Source organism: Cydia splendana, chromosome 26, assembly GCF_910591565.1.
Source record: "Cydia splendana chromosome 26, ilCydSple1.2, whole genome shotgun sequence".
Taxonomy (NCBI): domain Eukaryota; kingdom Metazoa; phylum Arthropoda; class Insecta; order Lepidoptera; family Tortricidae; genus Cydia; species Cydia splendana.
In genome coordinates this window covers 8,711,448-8,728,867 of record NC_085985.1, presented here as the reverse complement: position 1 = coordinate 8,728,867, position 17,420 = coordinate 8,711,448, and the positions used below count along the sequence as shown (strand labels likewise).

The 17,420-nt window shown below is 45.2% G+C and overlaps 2 protein-coding genes across 2 annotated transcripts in view; one reads left to right on the top strand and one right to left on the bottom strand.

Moving 5' to 3' along the window:
• Positions 1–17,420, bottom strand: part of LOC134803076 (uncharacterized) — a 38,441-nt gene that overhangs the window by 14,314 nt on the left and 6,707 nt on the right. The window contains exons 7-13 of the mRNA XM_063775783.1: positions 16,670–16,842; positions 13,516–13,617; positions 12,512–12,644; positions 12,025–12,158; positions 11,103–11,237; positions 8,664–10,140; positions 7,894–8,073 (exon numbers count right to left, since the gene is read on the bottom strand). Of these exons, the coding sequence (XP_063631853.1) occupies positions 7,894–8,073; positions 8,664–10,140; positions 11,103–11,237; positions 12,025–12,158; positions 12,512–12,644; positions 13,516–13,617; positions 16,670–16,842 (2,334 nt within the window). The remainder of the gene's footprint in view (positions 1–7,893; positions 8,074–8,663; positions 10,141–11,102; positions 11,238–12,024; positions 12,159–12,511; positions 12,645–13,515; positions 13,618–16,669; positions 16,843–17,420) is intronic.
• On the top strand, positions 3,868–7,402 carry LOC134803236 (uncharacterized). Its single transcript, XM_063775933.1, has one exon. It carries the CDS (start codon positions 4,114–4,116, stop codon positions 7,204–7,206), a length of 3,093 nt encoding a protein of 1,030 aa, XP_063632003.1. The 5' UTR covers positions 3,868–4,113; the 3' UTR covers positions 7,207–7,402.

Here is a 17,420-nt window from a genome sequence, read left to right as displayed (position 1 = left end):
TGTGCGTGAAGTGCGCTTGTGTGTGAAATGGGGTAAATTGACAGAATCTGAAATTTTACCCACCGCTACCGTCGCCTTAATAAATTTTATCCTTATTTCAATCCATGCTTTATTTTTGTCTACCCACCTTCATTATATTTGCTGAATTGCCACAACTGTGTTCTGTGTTCAATGATAGTTGACAACAGGATCCTATTTGCTGTAACTATAATTTGTAGTATGTGGCTTTCCATCACAGAAGGGTCCTTATGGTTCAAGTACAATAAGGTCCTTTCCATCTGAAATTCCAACTGAAATTCTGATAAAAAGGTCCTTATTGTACATGAACCATAAGGACCCTTCTCTGTTGGAAAGCTACATATTTATACTCTGGTACACCAACATTGTCAATAGAAAAAGGCAGCAAATTTTAAAAATGTAGGCGTTTATTTACTGATAAGGGGGTTGTGTTTGTAGTTTAAAAAGTATTATTTGTAATTTAAAATTTTAATTTCTTGTAAGTGTGTTGGCGTAGGCTGTAAAAATATGAAATAAACAGAATAAGCCTAAATAAAGTTTTACATGAAAAGCCATAGCGTTACGAGTAGGTATTCTAGTTTCTGACGTTAGCACCAAGAGGGGAGTTAAAAATTTTAAGTCAACGCATTCAAAACATAAGTTAGGTTGTGTCAAATATTTCATACAAAACCCAACTAAAGTAAGGGAGTTTTTTTCGAAACTAAAGTGAAGGAAAATGAGGTTGGTGTCCAGGGGACAACTGCAATTTTAAGTTTGTATCTCAATGATAGGTAAATATCTAGATTCTATTTATAATAAGTATTATTCGTTGCATCACTAAGAAAAATCTATAAATCAGGAACAACTAGTGTTAACTATTTGAGAGAAACATATTACATACTTATCGGTAAGTATATTCTAGGTCCAAGGACTTCTTGTTTTGATATGATATATGAACACAAATTAACATAAGATTATTATTGCTTTCATTTCGGGAAAACATACTTTCGAGTATTGTAGGTATGTCTTTTGTATCTCATTGAGATACAAAATGCAATGTATAGTGGCAGATACCATGGTATCTACATTACACTGTAAAACAAACACTCTCACATAATAAATACATGGCGTTAAATACAAAGATATTTTTACTAATTATGTTTTTTACATATAGGATGTTTTTGATTTTTTTATAATTTTTAATATGTAGGGGTTTCTTCAGAGACATTTATGAATGTAACAAATGTAACAATGTTTACTTCATGAATTGTATGATACATTAAAAAAAAACATTTTTGATTAAAATTTTTCGGATAATGTAAAATAAAATTGTTAACGCGCACACAAATACCTATCATCATACCTAGTGACAGCATTATACATGCATTTCTTATTTAGTCGCATTACAAAAATCATAGCAACAGGACGTGTTTTAATTTCCCACTCAATAATGAACCTTACTGCATTCAACATATGGTCCAAACGATCCGGATAAGGAAAAAGTGCATCGAGCGCCCGCCGTCGGACACCTGGCCGCGAGAACAAAAGAATGTGATAAACAAGCCGATAGAAACAAGTTAAAACGATACGACTTCAATGCAATTTAGTTTCGACTTAAATAATTTACTTCAAAACATTGTGTTTACTTGTGTTTTTACGTGAATAAGTGAAGATTGAAGTTACGAAAAATGGCTACGGCGGATCAATTGATGACTGTTTTGCAAGATACGGCAAGTTTACTTCAGAAAACACAAGTGAATTTAAAGAAATGCCCTAAGGCACGATTAACAAGAGGTTATGTTGAGGCGAGATTAAATTGCTTACAACAGTACTGGGCGACGTTCAAACAAACACATCAAGAACTTATAAAGGTTATGCCACGCGAACAACGAGCTGTCACGCAATATTTTATTAACGAAGAATACTTTATTTACGAAGATTTATACCTGAACATTGAAGGCGATCTTAAGGACTTATTGAACAACAACACAAAACAAATCAACCACAATATAAGTAACTCGGATAACCAAGTGGGAAAATTACCTCGAATTCAACTTCCAAGTTTTACTGGTGGTTATGAACAATGGCCCACTTTTAAAGATTTGTTTTTGTCTATTGTGCATAACAATGCGTCGCTTAGTAATGTACAAAAATTGCATTATTTGAAGACCAGTGTATCCGGCGAGGCAGAGGCGATTTTAAAGCACGTTCAAATTACCGAGAGTAATTATACACAAGCGTGGGACATTCTTCAAAAACGGTATGGAAACAAAAAGTTAATAGTGAATTCTATATTGAAGCGGTTATTTATGCAAAAGAAATTAAATACTCAGTCGGCCACTCAACTGAAATCATTATTGGATACTACAACTGAATGCTTAAATAGTTTACAAAATTTGAACATGGCCACCGATTCCTGGGATCCTTTAATCATTTTTCTGGTAGTGCAGAAATTGGACCCGGAGTCACATAAGGATTGGGAGGAGTACGCTCACAAGGACGATTCTGAGGAATTACCTAAGTGGACAGACTTCGTCAAATTTCTGGAAGCTAAATTCCGAACGCTCGAGCTCATCACCGCTGCTTCATCAACTCCGCGCGAAAGAACAGTAAACAAAGAACGCACGTTCCACGCTACAGAATCACACACAGAGAAGAGTTGTGTCATGTGTAAAGGTAATCACACACTCGCTCATTGCAAAGACTTTACAAAGATGCTACCCACTGAGAGATGTGAATATACAAAAAACAATAGGCTGTGTTATAATTGTCTAGCGCCAGGGCATGCGGTTTTCAAGTGTCGATTGCCCATGTCATGTCGTATATGTCGCAAGCGCCATCATTCACTCGTCCATGTCTCCAAGAGCCCGGAAACAGCAGAACAAGATAGCAAGACTCAACCGACGCTCTCCAAGGTCAACGAGACTGAACCAGAAATTCAAGCTACCGTGGCAATTGCATCTCATCACACAGCTAGACATAGTGATGGCTTATTAGCAACTGCAATCGTAAACGTTAAGAGCGAGCAAGGTCACACCATTGCACTGAGAGCTCTCATTGACCCATGCTCACAGGCATCTTTCATCAGTGAGAAAGCGGCCCAATTACTTAAACTTAAAAGAGAGACAACAAGAGCAAGCATAACTGGATTGGGGCCTATAAAGGCGAACGCAAATCAAGTGGTTCAATTACAGGTTTCGTCGCAATATCAAACGTCGTATTCCATACAGCTTCGAGCCTATGTGATTTCTAAGCAATTGACCACTCAAATGCCCATGAAAACTATGAATACAAGCAACTGGTCTCACATACAAAATCTACACCTGGCTGACCCAAGTTATAATACACCAGGTCCAGTAGATCTTCTCCTTGGAGTGAAAGTATATGCACAGATTATCCAAGAAAATACACCAATAATTAAGGGTCCACCGGGTACACCATGTGCTCAGAAAACATACTTTGGCTGGATCTTGTTTGGAGATAATGGAGAGACGGATACAAGTATACAAGAAAAATCTTTCATTACGATGCATCATCAAGCGCTGGTGGCCTAGCGGTAAGAGCGTGGACTTGCAAACTGGAGGTCGCGGGTTCAAACCCCGGCTCGTACCAATGAGTTTTTCGGAACTTATGTACGAAATATCATTTGATATTTACCAGTCGCTTTTCGGTGAAGGAAAACATCGTGAGGAAACCGGACTAATCCCAAATAAGGCCTAGTTTACCCTCTGGGTTGGAAGGTCAGATGGCAGTCGCTTTCGTAAAAACTAGTGCCTACGTCAAATCATGGGATTAGTTGTCAAGCGGACCCCAGGCTCCCATGAGCCGTGGCAAAAATGCCGGGATAACGCGAGGAAGAAGAAGACGATGCATCATCAAGTCGATGTTGATGATTTATTGAAGACTATATGGGAGGTAGAACCAGATACAAAGAGAACATTAACTGAAGAAGAACAAACATGTGAAAGAATTTACGAAAGTACCTACAAAAGAAATGAAGAAGGAAGATACATCGTCAAATTACCTTTAAAAACAGAAGTACCACGAGCATGTGAAGGAAATACACGAGAAATAGCACAGAACAGATTAATACAACTAGAGAGAAGATTTCTAAAAATGCCAAAGCTCAAAGAAGAATATGTAAAGGTGATTGACGATTACATCGAACAGAAGCACATGGAAAAGGTACCAACCGAAGAAATACATACAAAGAAGAGTGTATACTTAGCCCACCATGCAATTATTCGAGAAGAGAAGGAAACTACAAAAACGCGCGTCGTGTATGACGCGTCGTGTAAGGGTACCAATGGTTTCTCATTAAACGACGACCTTCTGGTTGGGCCAGTGTTACAAGAAGATTTGCGAAGTTTGATAATGAGATGGCGAATGCACGCTATATGCTTCGTCTCAGACATTCACAAGATGTATCGGATGGTGCTGACAACCAAAGAAGATTCCGACTATCAGAGAATTTTATGGAGAAGTAGCAGCGACAAGGAAATAGAAGATTACCGTCTCCTTACAGTAACTTTTGGAACAGCTTCAGCTCCATATCTGGCAGTTAAAACTTTGCGACAGCTGGCTATAGATGAAGGAGACAAGTTTCCTGTTGCAGCAAAGATGATCACAGAAGACTTCTACGTCGACGACCTGATGTCGGGATGTGACACCACCGAACAAGCCATAGAAGCCAGCAACCAATTGCAAGAAGTTATGCGAAAGGGTGGATTTCAGCTAAAAAAATGGTCATCCAATAGTGTTGAATTTATGCGAAGTTTGAAGCCCGAAGATAGATCAGCTAACGCGCATCTTGATTTGAATATGGACGGCACGATTAAGGCACTTGGTGTCCAATGGAACATGGGAACAGACCAATTCGAGTACAACCTCAACCTTCCAGAAGTAAACAATCACATCAGCAAACGAACAATTTTGTCTGATATCCAGAAACTGTTTGACCCTCTGGGCTGGATCTCACCATGTGTCCTGATGGCTAAAATACTGATACAGAAGTTGTGGCTAGCAAAGGTGAATTGGGACGAGGAACTTAGTCAACCCTTAAAAGATGAATGGCTTCAATTAAGAGCAGACTTGAGACATGTCAATGAGATCCGTATTGATAGATGGCTTGACACTTTGAGCACTGAAGGAGCAAATATTCAGATACACGGGTTCAGTGATGCCTCTATCTCCGCATACGGGGCAGCCGTTTACATTAGAGTAGAAAGGGCGGATGGTACAGTTAAAACAAGGTTGATTGCTTCGAGAACAAGAGTCTCTCCCGTGAAGACTGTCTCATTACCCAGATTGGAACTGTGTGGAGCTGTCGTGTTGGCAAAATTGTTAAGACAAGTCAGCCGTGCTATGAGAATACCAGCTTCACAAATATTCGCATGGACAGATTCTTCCATTGTAATTTCATGGATTTTCGGCGAACCACAAAGATGGAAAACGTTTGTGGCAAACAGAGTTGTGGAAATAACAAACAATGTTAGTCAAAACCAATGGCATCATGTCACTTCAGAGGATAACCCCGCCGACATCGCTTCCAGAGGAATGTACTTGTCCGACTTGAAGGCTTCTAAGCTATGGTGGGAAGGGCCAGAATGGCTATCTAGAAAAGAAATAGAATACAGAAGACCAAATGTCATTTCCACTGACATAGAAAGCAAGAATGTGATACAGACAAATTTAAACGTGCATGGAAGCGAGAAGGAGAGTAATTTGACAGACCAATTTAAAGAATTTGATAATTTACAAGAATTAATAAAAACAATCACATATTGCCGCAAATTTCTGAACATGAAAAAACTGAAAATAGACAATTTAAATCTAACTACTCACGACTTGGAACGCACACTGCAAATATGTGTAAGACTTGTACAAAAAGAAGAGTTTGGAGAAGAAATAGACAGAATAATGACAAACAAACAAGTACACAAACGGAGCTCTATAAAATCTTTAAATCCCTATTTGGAAGAAGGTCTACTGAGAGTGGGAGGAAGGCTTAGACTTGCAAACATAAACAACGAAGAAAAGCATCCCTTAATATTGGGTAACAGAAATAACTTAATTCCTCTCATAATAGCTGACGCACACTTGAAGACCTTGCACGGTGGAATAACACTCACGATGAGTTATTTACGTTCCAAATTTTGGATTATAAAGGCAAAGAACATGGTAAGGGCTCACGTCAATAAATGCCTTGTATGCGTCAGACAAAACGCTGCTCCTAAACCACAGCTGATGGGAGACCTGCCAAGAGAACGAGTTACGCCTGCTAGACCGTTTTTACATAGTGGCGTCGACTTTGCAGGACCTTTCACTACCCTAATGTCTAAGGGTAGAGGAGCAAAGACCACTAAGACGTATGTAGCTATATTTATATGCTTATCAGTCAAATGCATACATCTAGAACTAGTCAGTGACCTGACTTCTGAAGCTTTTATAGCTGCCTTCAAGAGATTTGTGGCCAGGAGAGGGAAATGCAACCATTTGTGGAGCGACCAAGGAAGAAACTTTGTTGGCGCCAATAAGGAATTGATTAATGCATGGAAAGAGGCACAACTAGATTTCGCTGGTGAAATTTCCGATTCCTTGGCTAGAGATGGTACGCAATGGCATTTCATCCCCGCCTATAGTCCGAATTTTGGTGGTTTGTGGGAGGCTGGTGTAAAATCCCTGAAACATCACATAAAAAGAATCATCACCTCTCACCTTACCTTCGAAGAATTTAACACGATACTTTGCGAAATTGAGGCATGCTTAAATTCAAGGCCGTTATGTCCAATTGATAACGACGATACAGACAGCATAGAACCCCTTACACCCGGGCACTTTCTGATCGGCGAAGCACCCATAAACGTCCCATCGCCCGACTTGAAAGATGTTAGAATGAGCTCACTATCACGATGGCAGCATACACAGAAATTGGTTAGAGATCTTTGGTGTAGATGGCAGCAAGAGTACCTGTCACGTTTGCAACAGCGACCAAAGTGGTTGAAAAGAGTAGAAGAGTTTAAAGAGGGACAGATTGTTCTCATTAAAGCCGACAATCTTCCACCTGGAAAATGGGCTCTCGGCCGAATAGTCGCTAAACATCCAGGTCCAGATCATATTACGCGAGTGTATAGTGTTAAAAGTGGTGATAGTGTGGTGAAAAGACCTGTTACAAAACTATGCTTATTACCAATAGAGATTAATGATTAATGTACCTATCAATCTATTTTGCATGCTTTTAATTTCTTAAAATGTATAATTGTTTTTTTTAAAGGACTTAGTAGTCCTTTGGCCGGCGGTATGTTAACGCGCACACAAATACCTATCATCATACCTAGTGACAGCATTATACATGCATTTCTTATTTAGTCGCATTACAAAAATCATAGCAACAGGACGTGTTTTAATTTCCCACTCAATAATGAACCTTACTGCATTCAACAAAAATAAAAAAAGTGCCACCGGAGCTGGGACTCGAACCCGAGTACTCAGAATTGCAAGTCAAATACTCAAACCTCTCGACCAAAACTGAAGTGGCGCAGGCGTCAAAATATTAAATCAATTCTTAGATATGGTTACTTGACGGTGTAATTCATTGCTACCTCACTAGATGTCACTATTATTTATTGATAACAACGCCATCTAAAAATAACGCGAAGACATTCGAGGTACCGGCGAAGATAACGCGATTTACGTGAGCCGTGTAGCAATGTACTGAGTTACTTTTCTTCGTTACTTCTTTATTCTATGGTTTAGTCTGATAAGATGGCTCTCGCAAGCGTCCGCAGTCGCTGCGCGGCGACAGAGCCCCGGGGCTCCGCTATCATGGACGCCAGCTTCAAGCGGATAACAGCGTCGAGGGGACGACGGAGTGAGAGGGCATTATGAGAGTCGTACCGAGTTGCGCGTCGACGGGGCCGCGCACGATGTCGCGGGCCAGCGCGCGCAGCCGCGCGGCGGCGCGCCGCAGCGCGGACAAGGCGCCCGGGGGCTCCGCCCTCCTCGCGGCCAGGTTACAGCGGACGTCGGCGTCCAGGAGCAAGGCCGGTAGGTCGGTCAGCGCGTGTGTCGGTTGCTCTGTCGACAAAAATGTGTATTTATTTAACATTTTAAATCAGGCAACGAGGCCCGTATTACAAATATGTACCTTACAGACTAACATATATATGCATTATTATAAACTAAAAATAGTTATTTGTTTTACAAGGGGGCAAAGTTGTTGTTTAACCGCTCGTGCCAATATTGATACCCGAGCAAGCGAAAGATTCCAAAATTGAACCACGAGCGTAGCGAGTGCTTCGAAAAATGGAATCTCGAGCGTTGCGAGGGTTTCAAGGCACGAGGGTTAAATTTCTCATGCTCTGAAAGTGGCTCATTGCGTAGCGGGCTGAAAGTGACACATAAAGGTGAGTCCCTTTCCTGTTTCACCACGGTCTCCAAGACAGTAAGACGCAGAATTCAGAAATCAAAAACGACGTTCACTAAATCAAATGTTTGTGGTTTCCCGACAGCCTCCAGGGCTTGAGCGGCGGCCCGCTCCAGGGTGACGGCGGCCGGGCACGCGGCGCTCAGGACTCCGCCCCTGCTCGTGTGGAACTCCTGTTCTATGCGCCGGCTGTGGGACGATATTAGGCCGCGTAGTATGATAGCATGCGCTAAGTATCTACCTGAGTCATATGTTTGTGGTTTCCCGGCAGCCTCCAGGGCTTGAGCGGCGGCTCGCTCCAGGGTGACGGCGGCCGGGCACGCGGCGCTCAGGACTCCGCCCCTGCTCGTGTGGAACTCCTGCTCTATGCGCCGGCTGTGGGACGATATTAGGCCGCGTAGTATGATAGCATGCGCTAAGTATCTACCTGAGTCATATGTTTGTGGTTTCCCGGCAGCCTCCAGGGCTTGAGCGGCGGCCTGCTCTAGGGTGACGGCGGCCGGGCACGCGGCGCTCAGGACTCCGCCCCTGCTCGTGTGGAACTCCTGTTCTATGCGCCGGCTGTGGGACGATATTAGGCCGCGTAGTATGATAGCATGCGCTAAGTATCTACCTGAGTCATATGTTTGTGGTTTCCCGGCAGCCTCCAGGGCTTGAGCGGCGGCCCGCTCCAGGGTGACGGCGGCCGGGCACGCGGCGCTCAGGACTCCGCCCCTGCTCGTGTGGAACTCCTGCTCTATGCGCCGGCTGTGGGACGATATTAGGCCGCGTAGTATGATAGCATGCGCTAAGTATCTACCTGAGTCATATGTTTGTGGTTTCCCGGCAGCCTCCAGGGCTTGAGCGGCGGCCTGCTCTAGGGTGACGGCGGCCGGGCACGCGGCGCTCAGGACTCCGCCCCTGCTCGTGTGGAACTCCTGCTCTATGCGCCGGCTGTGGGACGATATTAGGCCGCGTAGTATGATAGCATGCGCTAAGTATCTACCTGAGTCATATGTTTGTGGTTTCCCGGCAGCCTCCAGGGCTTGAGCGGCGGCCCGCTCCAGGGTGACGGCGGCCGGGCACGCGGCGCTCAGGACTCCGCCCCTGCTCGTGTGGAACTCCTGCTCTATGCGCCGGCTGTGGGACGATATTAGGCCGCGTAGTATGATAGCATGCGCTAAGTATCTACCTGAGTCATATGTTTGTGGTTTCCCGGCAGCCTCCAGGGCTTGAGCGGCGGCCCGCTCCAGGGTGACGGCGGCCGGGCACGCGGCGCTCAGGACTCCGCCCCTGCTCGTGTGGAACTCCTGCTCTATGCGCCGGCTGTGGGACGATATTAGGCCGCGTAGTATGATAGCATGCGCTAAGTATCTACCTGAGTCATATGTTTGTGGTTTCCCGGCAGCCTCCAGGGCTTGAGCGGCGGCCCGCTCCAGGGTGACGGCGGCCGGGCACGCGGCGCTCAGGACTCCGCCCCTGCTCGTGTGGAACTCCTGCTCTATGCGCCGGCTGTGGGACGATATTAGGCCGCGTAGTATGATAGCATGCGCTAAGTATCTACCTGAGTCATATGTTTGTGGTTTCCCGGCAGCCTCCAGGGCTTGAGCGGCGGCCCGCTCCAGGGTGACGGCGGCCGGGCACGCGGCGCTCAGGACTCCGCCCCTGCTCGTGTGGAACTCCTGTTCTATGCGCCGGCTGTGGGATGATATTAGGCCGCATAGGGCGGTGAAGAATGCCTGTGTGGAAGAATATATTATATAAACAGTGGGAAATAGGGATGATGACACATGTTGAATTTTATAACAAAATTTTGTAAAATAGATAGCAAATGAGCAATTTATGACAATAATGTGGATATTAAAATAATATATGGAAATAATACAAAAATATAGGATCTAAAAGTTTCAAAATGTAAGTTTTTTTTTGAACTTCCAAAAAGGAAATAAGTAAGGATACCATTCGATTCGTCTTACATTTTATCCAAAAAAAGATTGTACAGCAACTATATACATAAACGCAATATTTTACCGACAAAAACGCAATTTTCTTGTTTCGTCCATACTTCAAAGTGGACTGTCAGTGACCTTGACGTCACGTTCACTTATCGTTTTGTTAGGAGCGTTTCGCGAGTGAAGTACGAGTCGGACTTTGACTATCATTTCTGACTTTTGTATTGCTTTAATGTAATGGGTCCCATATAGACATTTGATCCTAAAAACAAACCTGATCGAATGATACCATAAATAAAAATTTGTCATCTAGCCTATTAGTACATCTTAGGTATTCCTGGTGTTACGAGTAAATATTTTCTACGAACAGCTTTTTCCAAATAAAATAGAACGCTTTGAATTATTCTAGAACGCCATATGATATGACTTTGACCCGTGTTCTTTTACTGAGAGGTATGTGTTAAAATTGTTAAATATGAAACGGTGTCGCAAACGCCATCTACCCGAGTATAGGCCAAAGGTGTGGCGCCATCTATTCGAGCATAATTAAATCTTGATTTTCCGAGTCACGTTTTTATCTTTGGTATGTATATTAGTTAGTGTGGGTCAAATCATGGAAGCTAAATATGACCCAGTTTTCATGAAATTTTCACTGAGATTTAGCAAGCGTATGTAAATCGGATAATAATATTTTTTTAGTAATTAGTGAGGTTTGCTTGTCACCTGACGATATATAGATAGAAGATTACCTCAACAGTGGGAGCATAGTGTGGCCACGCGGCGTCGCCTGCGATCTTCTTAGCTTTCCCGTACGCCGCGTCGAGCCAGCCTTCACACCTCTCGGATACGGTTAATATTGCACGTGATTGTTCTAAGATGTCGTCCTGCCAAAAAAATTACAGTCAGCGTCATATAGTAGGTAGCATCAAAAGTATTCAAAACTGACTACATAAGAAAACTGATGTATGGAGTTAGCACTCTTTCCTACTTATATTTCTCTATGGTAGAAACATACCTGTGTCAATTGAGGACCTTCTAGGTAGCTTCAGGACACTTGTAGCTGCAAATCGGTGTATTTAGGTAGCAAGCCTTTGAGCTGAGCTCCTCCACAGTGGTACCACGTTCATATATAGTTTTACCTTTCAGAGAGCCCATCTTTGAACTGATCTCAGCAGTACCACGTTTATAGAATCCTATCTCGATGGTACCATATTTGTAGAAACATACCTGTCTCAATTGAAGATCTTCTAGGTACGCTAAGAACACTTGTCGCTGCAAATCGGTGTATTTAGGCAACTGGCCTTTGAACTGAGCTCTTCCACAGTGGTACCACGTTCATATATAGTATTACCTTTTAGAGAGCCCATCTTTGAACTGAGCTCCTCAGTAGTGCCTCGTTTATAGATTCCTATCTCGATGGTACCATATTTGTAGAAACATACCTGTCTCATTTCCGGGCCCTCTAGGTACGTTAAGAACACTTGTCGCTGCAAATCGGTGTATTTAGGCATCAGGCCTTTGACAACCTTTGATTGAACTGAGCTCTTCCACAGTGGTACCACGTTCATATTTAGTATTACCTTTTAGACAGCCCATCTTTGAACTGATCTCCTCAGCAGTACCACGTTTATAGAATCCTATCTCGATGGTACCATATTTGTAGAAACATACCTGTCTCAATTGCGGGCCTTCTAGGTACGCTAAGAACACTTGTCGCTGCAAATCGGTGTATTTAGGCAACAGGGCTTTGAGTGGAGCGTAGGCGGCGACGCCTAACTCTTGTAGTGTGGATGTTGGTACCACTTCTGTAGAAAAAACATAATTAATAGGGTATTTGACTGCTAGTCAAATCAGTTTCTTTTTTCGAACTGTCAAAACGATTTTGCTACTATGTAATTTATATGAAACACTAGCATGTGATGTCACAATTAAATTACCTACTCTTTATAGTCTTATACGGGTTTTAAAACGGAAATTGTGTCTAAAAACAACTGCTGTCTGCGTTTCTCCATTAATCTTCTGGTGCTTTATTTCCTGCACGGTGTAAAATAATAAATTCTTAAATTTTTAATACAGTCTAATTATGAAATTTTTAATACAATCTCCACAGGCCGAGAATAATTTTTTTGCATACTGATTACAATAAACTGAAGTTTACCTTTATTTTTAGCGGGTCCGTCGATGACAGCTCTAATGGAGACGAGGAACTCGTCGATATCTCGCCTCAGCTCGGTCAGGAGGAGTATGCCCTCTTCGGGGTCCGAGCACAGTTTGAGGCTCGCTGACACCACCTTGACATAAATCAATAAATAAATATTATAAGACATTCTTATACAAATTGACTAAGTCCCACAGTAAGATCAAGAAGGCTTGTGTTGTGGGTACTCTGACAACGATATATATAATATATAAATACATAGAAAACAACCATGACTCAGGAACAAATATCTGTGTCATCACACAAATAAATGCCCTTACTGGGATTCGAACCCAGGACCATCGGCTTCACAGGCAGGATCACTACCCACTATAGTTCGTTTTTTTTAGCATTAGAAATAAGGTAAACAATCTTGATGTGTCTTTTAATTTAAAAACACATTTTAAAAATAAGTTACGACAAATATGTAACAATTATGAATCAAATACGTTCATTTATATTCTTCTGCTTTCATAAGTAATAGTTAATGATTTTTAAAAAGCGTTTTTCAATTAAAAGACATGTCAAGATTGCTTAACTTCTTTCAAGTTCTTTCTAATGCTAAAAAAAACGAACTATAGGCCAGACCGGTCGTCATAAATGTGTCAAATAAGTTTTTGGCAAAATTTTCATTTTAGAGCGTTCTTTTATTTTTTGCCATTTTTATATATTGTGACTTTTTTGCCACTTTTGTGCTATTTCTAGTCAGGATCGCGAGCCCTCTAAATCCTTATAGGAGAAAAAAAGTGTCTTAAAATTTCCATACATTTTTCAAACTTCCCTTTTTGTTACCGCCATACAAAGTATATGGGGAAATGGTAACACAATAGTAAAAGAGCTCTGGGAAATTTTTTCATCCCATCAGGATCGAAAGAGCTCGTGATTCTGAGTAGAAATAACACAAAAGTGGCAAAAAAGGTCTCAATATATAAAAATGGCATAAAATAAAAGAAACGCTTACTCACCTTAGCAGGCGAGGGGTCTAATGAGTGCAGTAAGTCCGTATATAACCGCACCAGCTCAGCGTACGGAGTCTCCGATTTCAGCACATTGGTCAGCCACTCCACCTGTGGGTGTTAAAAGATACATAGGTACAGTCGCCATCAGATATATCGGAGCGGCCAAGGTGCTCACAAATATCGGAACACGCCTCTATTGTCAGGGCGTTAGAGCGCGTGTTCAGATATTGTGAACACCTTGGCCGCTCCTATATATCTGATGGCGACTGTACATTAGGTACATACAGTTCTGAGAGAATGGAATAGTTGCGAATTATAGGTCTGTGGAGCCCTTAACTGATAGATTTAAGTCACCATAGATATTAAAATAAACTGTATATGTGGTAAGCCGTCTTTCTTGTCAAATGTCAACTCGTTTCTTGTCAAAAAAACCATAATATAGGTATATATTATGGTTTTTTTTCTTGTCCATTATTTTTATATCATAAATTAAGAAACAATATTATAAATGTGTAAACCGAGCACTTTCATTTGATATCAAACTCGACCATACTTTCTTGCAAGTAAGATGACCAGTATAGCATGACCCTTCAAAAATAGCTTTTTGGTCTTCTAGAGGCTCTTCTAGCTCAATAACCCCTTGATCGAGCCTGCTCATAATTTAATGACTAAAATATAATGCCCTCAACTACACGTTTAGCCAATTTCATTTAATTTGGAACAAATTTACTTAAGTTATTGTCCATCAAATTATCCTGTGATAGCTTAAAAACATCGAAATGCCGGGACCGGGACGTGCCTCTAGCCAGCCGTGTGTTCCAAGTTGAATGTAAGAACTTCGCTTCGCTCACTCGCTCTACTAAAAAGGGATGTAGTCACAACGGTTTTTGTAAAAGGTGGTTCAAATATTAACATTATGTTATACTCAAATGTCTCGAGCAATCTGTCCCACTCTACGTACAGTGTGTATATTGAATATGCGTGACGGCTGTCTGTGTGTCGCCAGAGACACGCAGACAGATAGTATCTTACATGCGTGTGTGCCTCCCCCTTCCCCGCGAGCGCAGCTGCTCTTGGCGACGGCTGTCCCGCTGACCGGCGCCATTGCGTCGCTAGAGACGCGCAGACAGAGATATTATCTTACATGCGTGTGTGCCTCCCCCTTCCCCGCGAGCGCAGCGACTCTTGGCGACGGCTGTCCCGCCGACCGGCGCCATTGCGTCGCCAGTGACGCGCAGACAGAGATAGTATCTTACATGCGTGTGTGCCTCCTCCTGCCCCGCGAGCGCAGCTGCTCTTGGCGACGGCTGTCCCGCTGACCGGCGCCATTGCGTCGCTAGAGACGCGCAGACAGAGATATTATCTTACATGCGTGTGTGCCTCCCCCTTCCCCGCGAGCGCAGCGACTCTTGGCGACGGCTGTCCCGCCGACCGGCGCCATTGCGTCGCCAGTGACGCGCAGACAGAGATAGTATCTTACATGCGTGTCTGCCTCCCCCTCCCCCGCGAGCGCAGCGACTCTTGGCGACGGCTGTCCCGCCGACCGGCGCCACTGCGTCGCCAGTGACGCGCAGACAGAGATAGTATCTTACATGCGTGTGTGCCTCCCCCTTCCCCGCGAGCGCAGCGACTCTTGGCGACGGCTGTCCCGCCGACCGGCGCCACTGCGTCGCCAGTGACGCGCAGACAGAGATAGTATCTTACATGCGTGTGTGCCTCCCCCTTCCCCGCGAGCGCAGCGACTCTTGGCGACGGCTGTCCCGCCGACCGGCGCCATTGCGTCGCCAGAGACGCGCAGACAGAGATAGTATCTTACATGCGTTTGTGCCTCTCCCTTCCCCGCGAGCGCAGCGACTCTTGGCGACGGCTGTCCCGCCGACCGGCGCCATTGCGTCGCCAGAGACGCGCAGACAGAGATAGTATCTTACATACGTGTGTGCCTCTCCCTTCCCCTCAAGCGCAGCGACTCTTGGCGACGGCTGTCCCGCCGACCGGCACCATTGCGTCGCCAGAGACGCGCAGACAGAGATAGTATCTTACATGCGTGTGTGCCTCTCCCTTCCCCGCGAGCGCAGCGACTCTTGGCGACGGCTGTCCCGCCGACCGGCGCCACTGCGTCGCCAGTGACGCGCAGACAGAGATAGTATCTTACATGCGTGTGTGCCTCCCCCTTCCCCGCGAGCGCAGCGACTCTTGGCGACGGCTGTCCCGCCGACCGGCGCCATTGCGTCGCCAGAGACGCGCAGACAGAGATAGTATCTTACATGCGTTTGTGCCTCTCCCTTCCCCGCGAGCGCAGCGACTCTTGGCGACGGCTGTCCCGCCGACCGGCGCCATTGCGTCGCCAGAGACGCGCAGACAGAGATAGTATCTTACATACGTGTGTGCCTCTCCCTTCCCCTCAAGCGCAGCGACTCTTGGCGACGGCTGTCCCGCCGACCGGCACCATTGCGTCGCCAGAGACGCGCAGACAGAGATAGTATCTTACATGCGTGTGTGCCTCCCCCTTCCCCGCGAGCGCAGCGACTCTTGGCGACGGCTGTCCCGCCGAGCGGCGCCACTGCGTCGCCAGAGACGCGCAGACAGAGATAGTATCTTACATGCGTGTGTGCCTCCTCCTTCCCGGCGAGCGCAGCGACTCTTGTCGACGGCTGTCCCGCCGACCGGCGCCACTGCGTCGCCAGAGACGCGCAGACAGAGATAGTATCTTACATGCGTGTGTGCCTCCCCCTTCCCCGCGAGCGCAGCGACTCTTGGCGACCGCTGTCCCGCCGACCGGCGCCACTGCGTCGCCAGAGACGCGCAGACAGAGATAGTATCTTACATGCGTGTGTGCCTCTCCCTTCCCCGCGAGCGCAGCGACTCTTGGCGACGGCTGTCCCGCCGACCGGCACCATTGCGTCGCCAGAGACGTGCAGACAGAGATAGTATCTTACATGCGTGTGTGCCTCCCCCTTCCCCGCGAGCGCAGCGACTCTTGGCGACGGCTGTCCCGCCGACCGGCGCCATTGCGTCGCCAGAGACGCGCAGACAGAGATAGTATCTTACATGCGTGTGTGCCTCTCCCTTCCCCGCGAGCGCAGCGACTCTTGGCGACGGCTGTCCCGCCGACCGGCACCATTGCGTCGCCAGAGACGCGCAGACAGAGATAGTATCTTACATGCGTGTGTGCCTCCCCCTTCCCCGCGAGCGCAGCGACTCTTGGCGACGGCTGTCCCGCCGAGCGGCGCCACTGCGTCGCCAGAGACGCGCAGACAGAACGTCGCCAACATCGCGCGGCGGACGACGCGCGATTCATGCCGCGGAATAGAGACACGTAGCATGCCGTGCGTTCTGAAAAAAAAAAACAGAAATTATATTATAAATACAGTTAATATGATTATAATTAGAGAAAACGTGAGGTCACTTCATATAATCACTTTTAAGGCCCTTTACGAAAATCCTTATACATTCACTTATTCAATCAAGATTACTATAGACTTTGACAGAGTAAAGTGTGACAGTGTGATTATTGTTAACTCGTGAGTCGAGTCGAGTGCAAACGCCTGCTTTCATAGTCTAATGCCTGTCAACATACTAGTGTGGACACACTCACCCTTGTCTCCTTGATCGAGTGATGTAAGGAAGGGCGCGCTCAGCGCAGCTTCGAGCCGGTTATACAGCGCCTCCAACTGCAAACGCTTGCTTTCATAGTCTAATGCCTGTCAACATACTAGTGTGGAAACACTCACCCTTGTCTCCTTGATCGAGTGATGTAAGGAAGGGCGCGCTCAGCGCAGCTTCGAGCCGGTTATACAGCGCCTCCAACTGCAAACGCTTGCTTTCATAGTCTAATGCCTGTCAACATACTAGTGTGGAAACACTCACCCTTGTCTCCTTGATCGAGTGATGTAAGGAAGGGCGCGCTCAGC

Coding starts and splice junctions, on each gene's coding strand:
- LOC134803236 (XM_063775933.1), top strand. CDS start 4,114: ATGCCAAAGCTCAAAGAAGAATATGTAAAGGTGATTGACGATTACATC.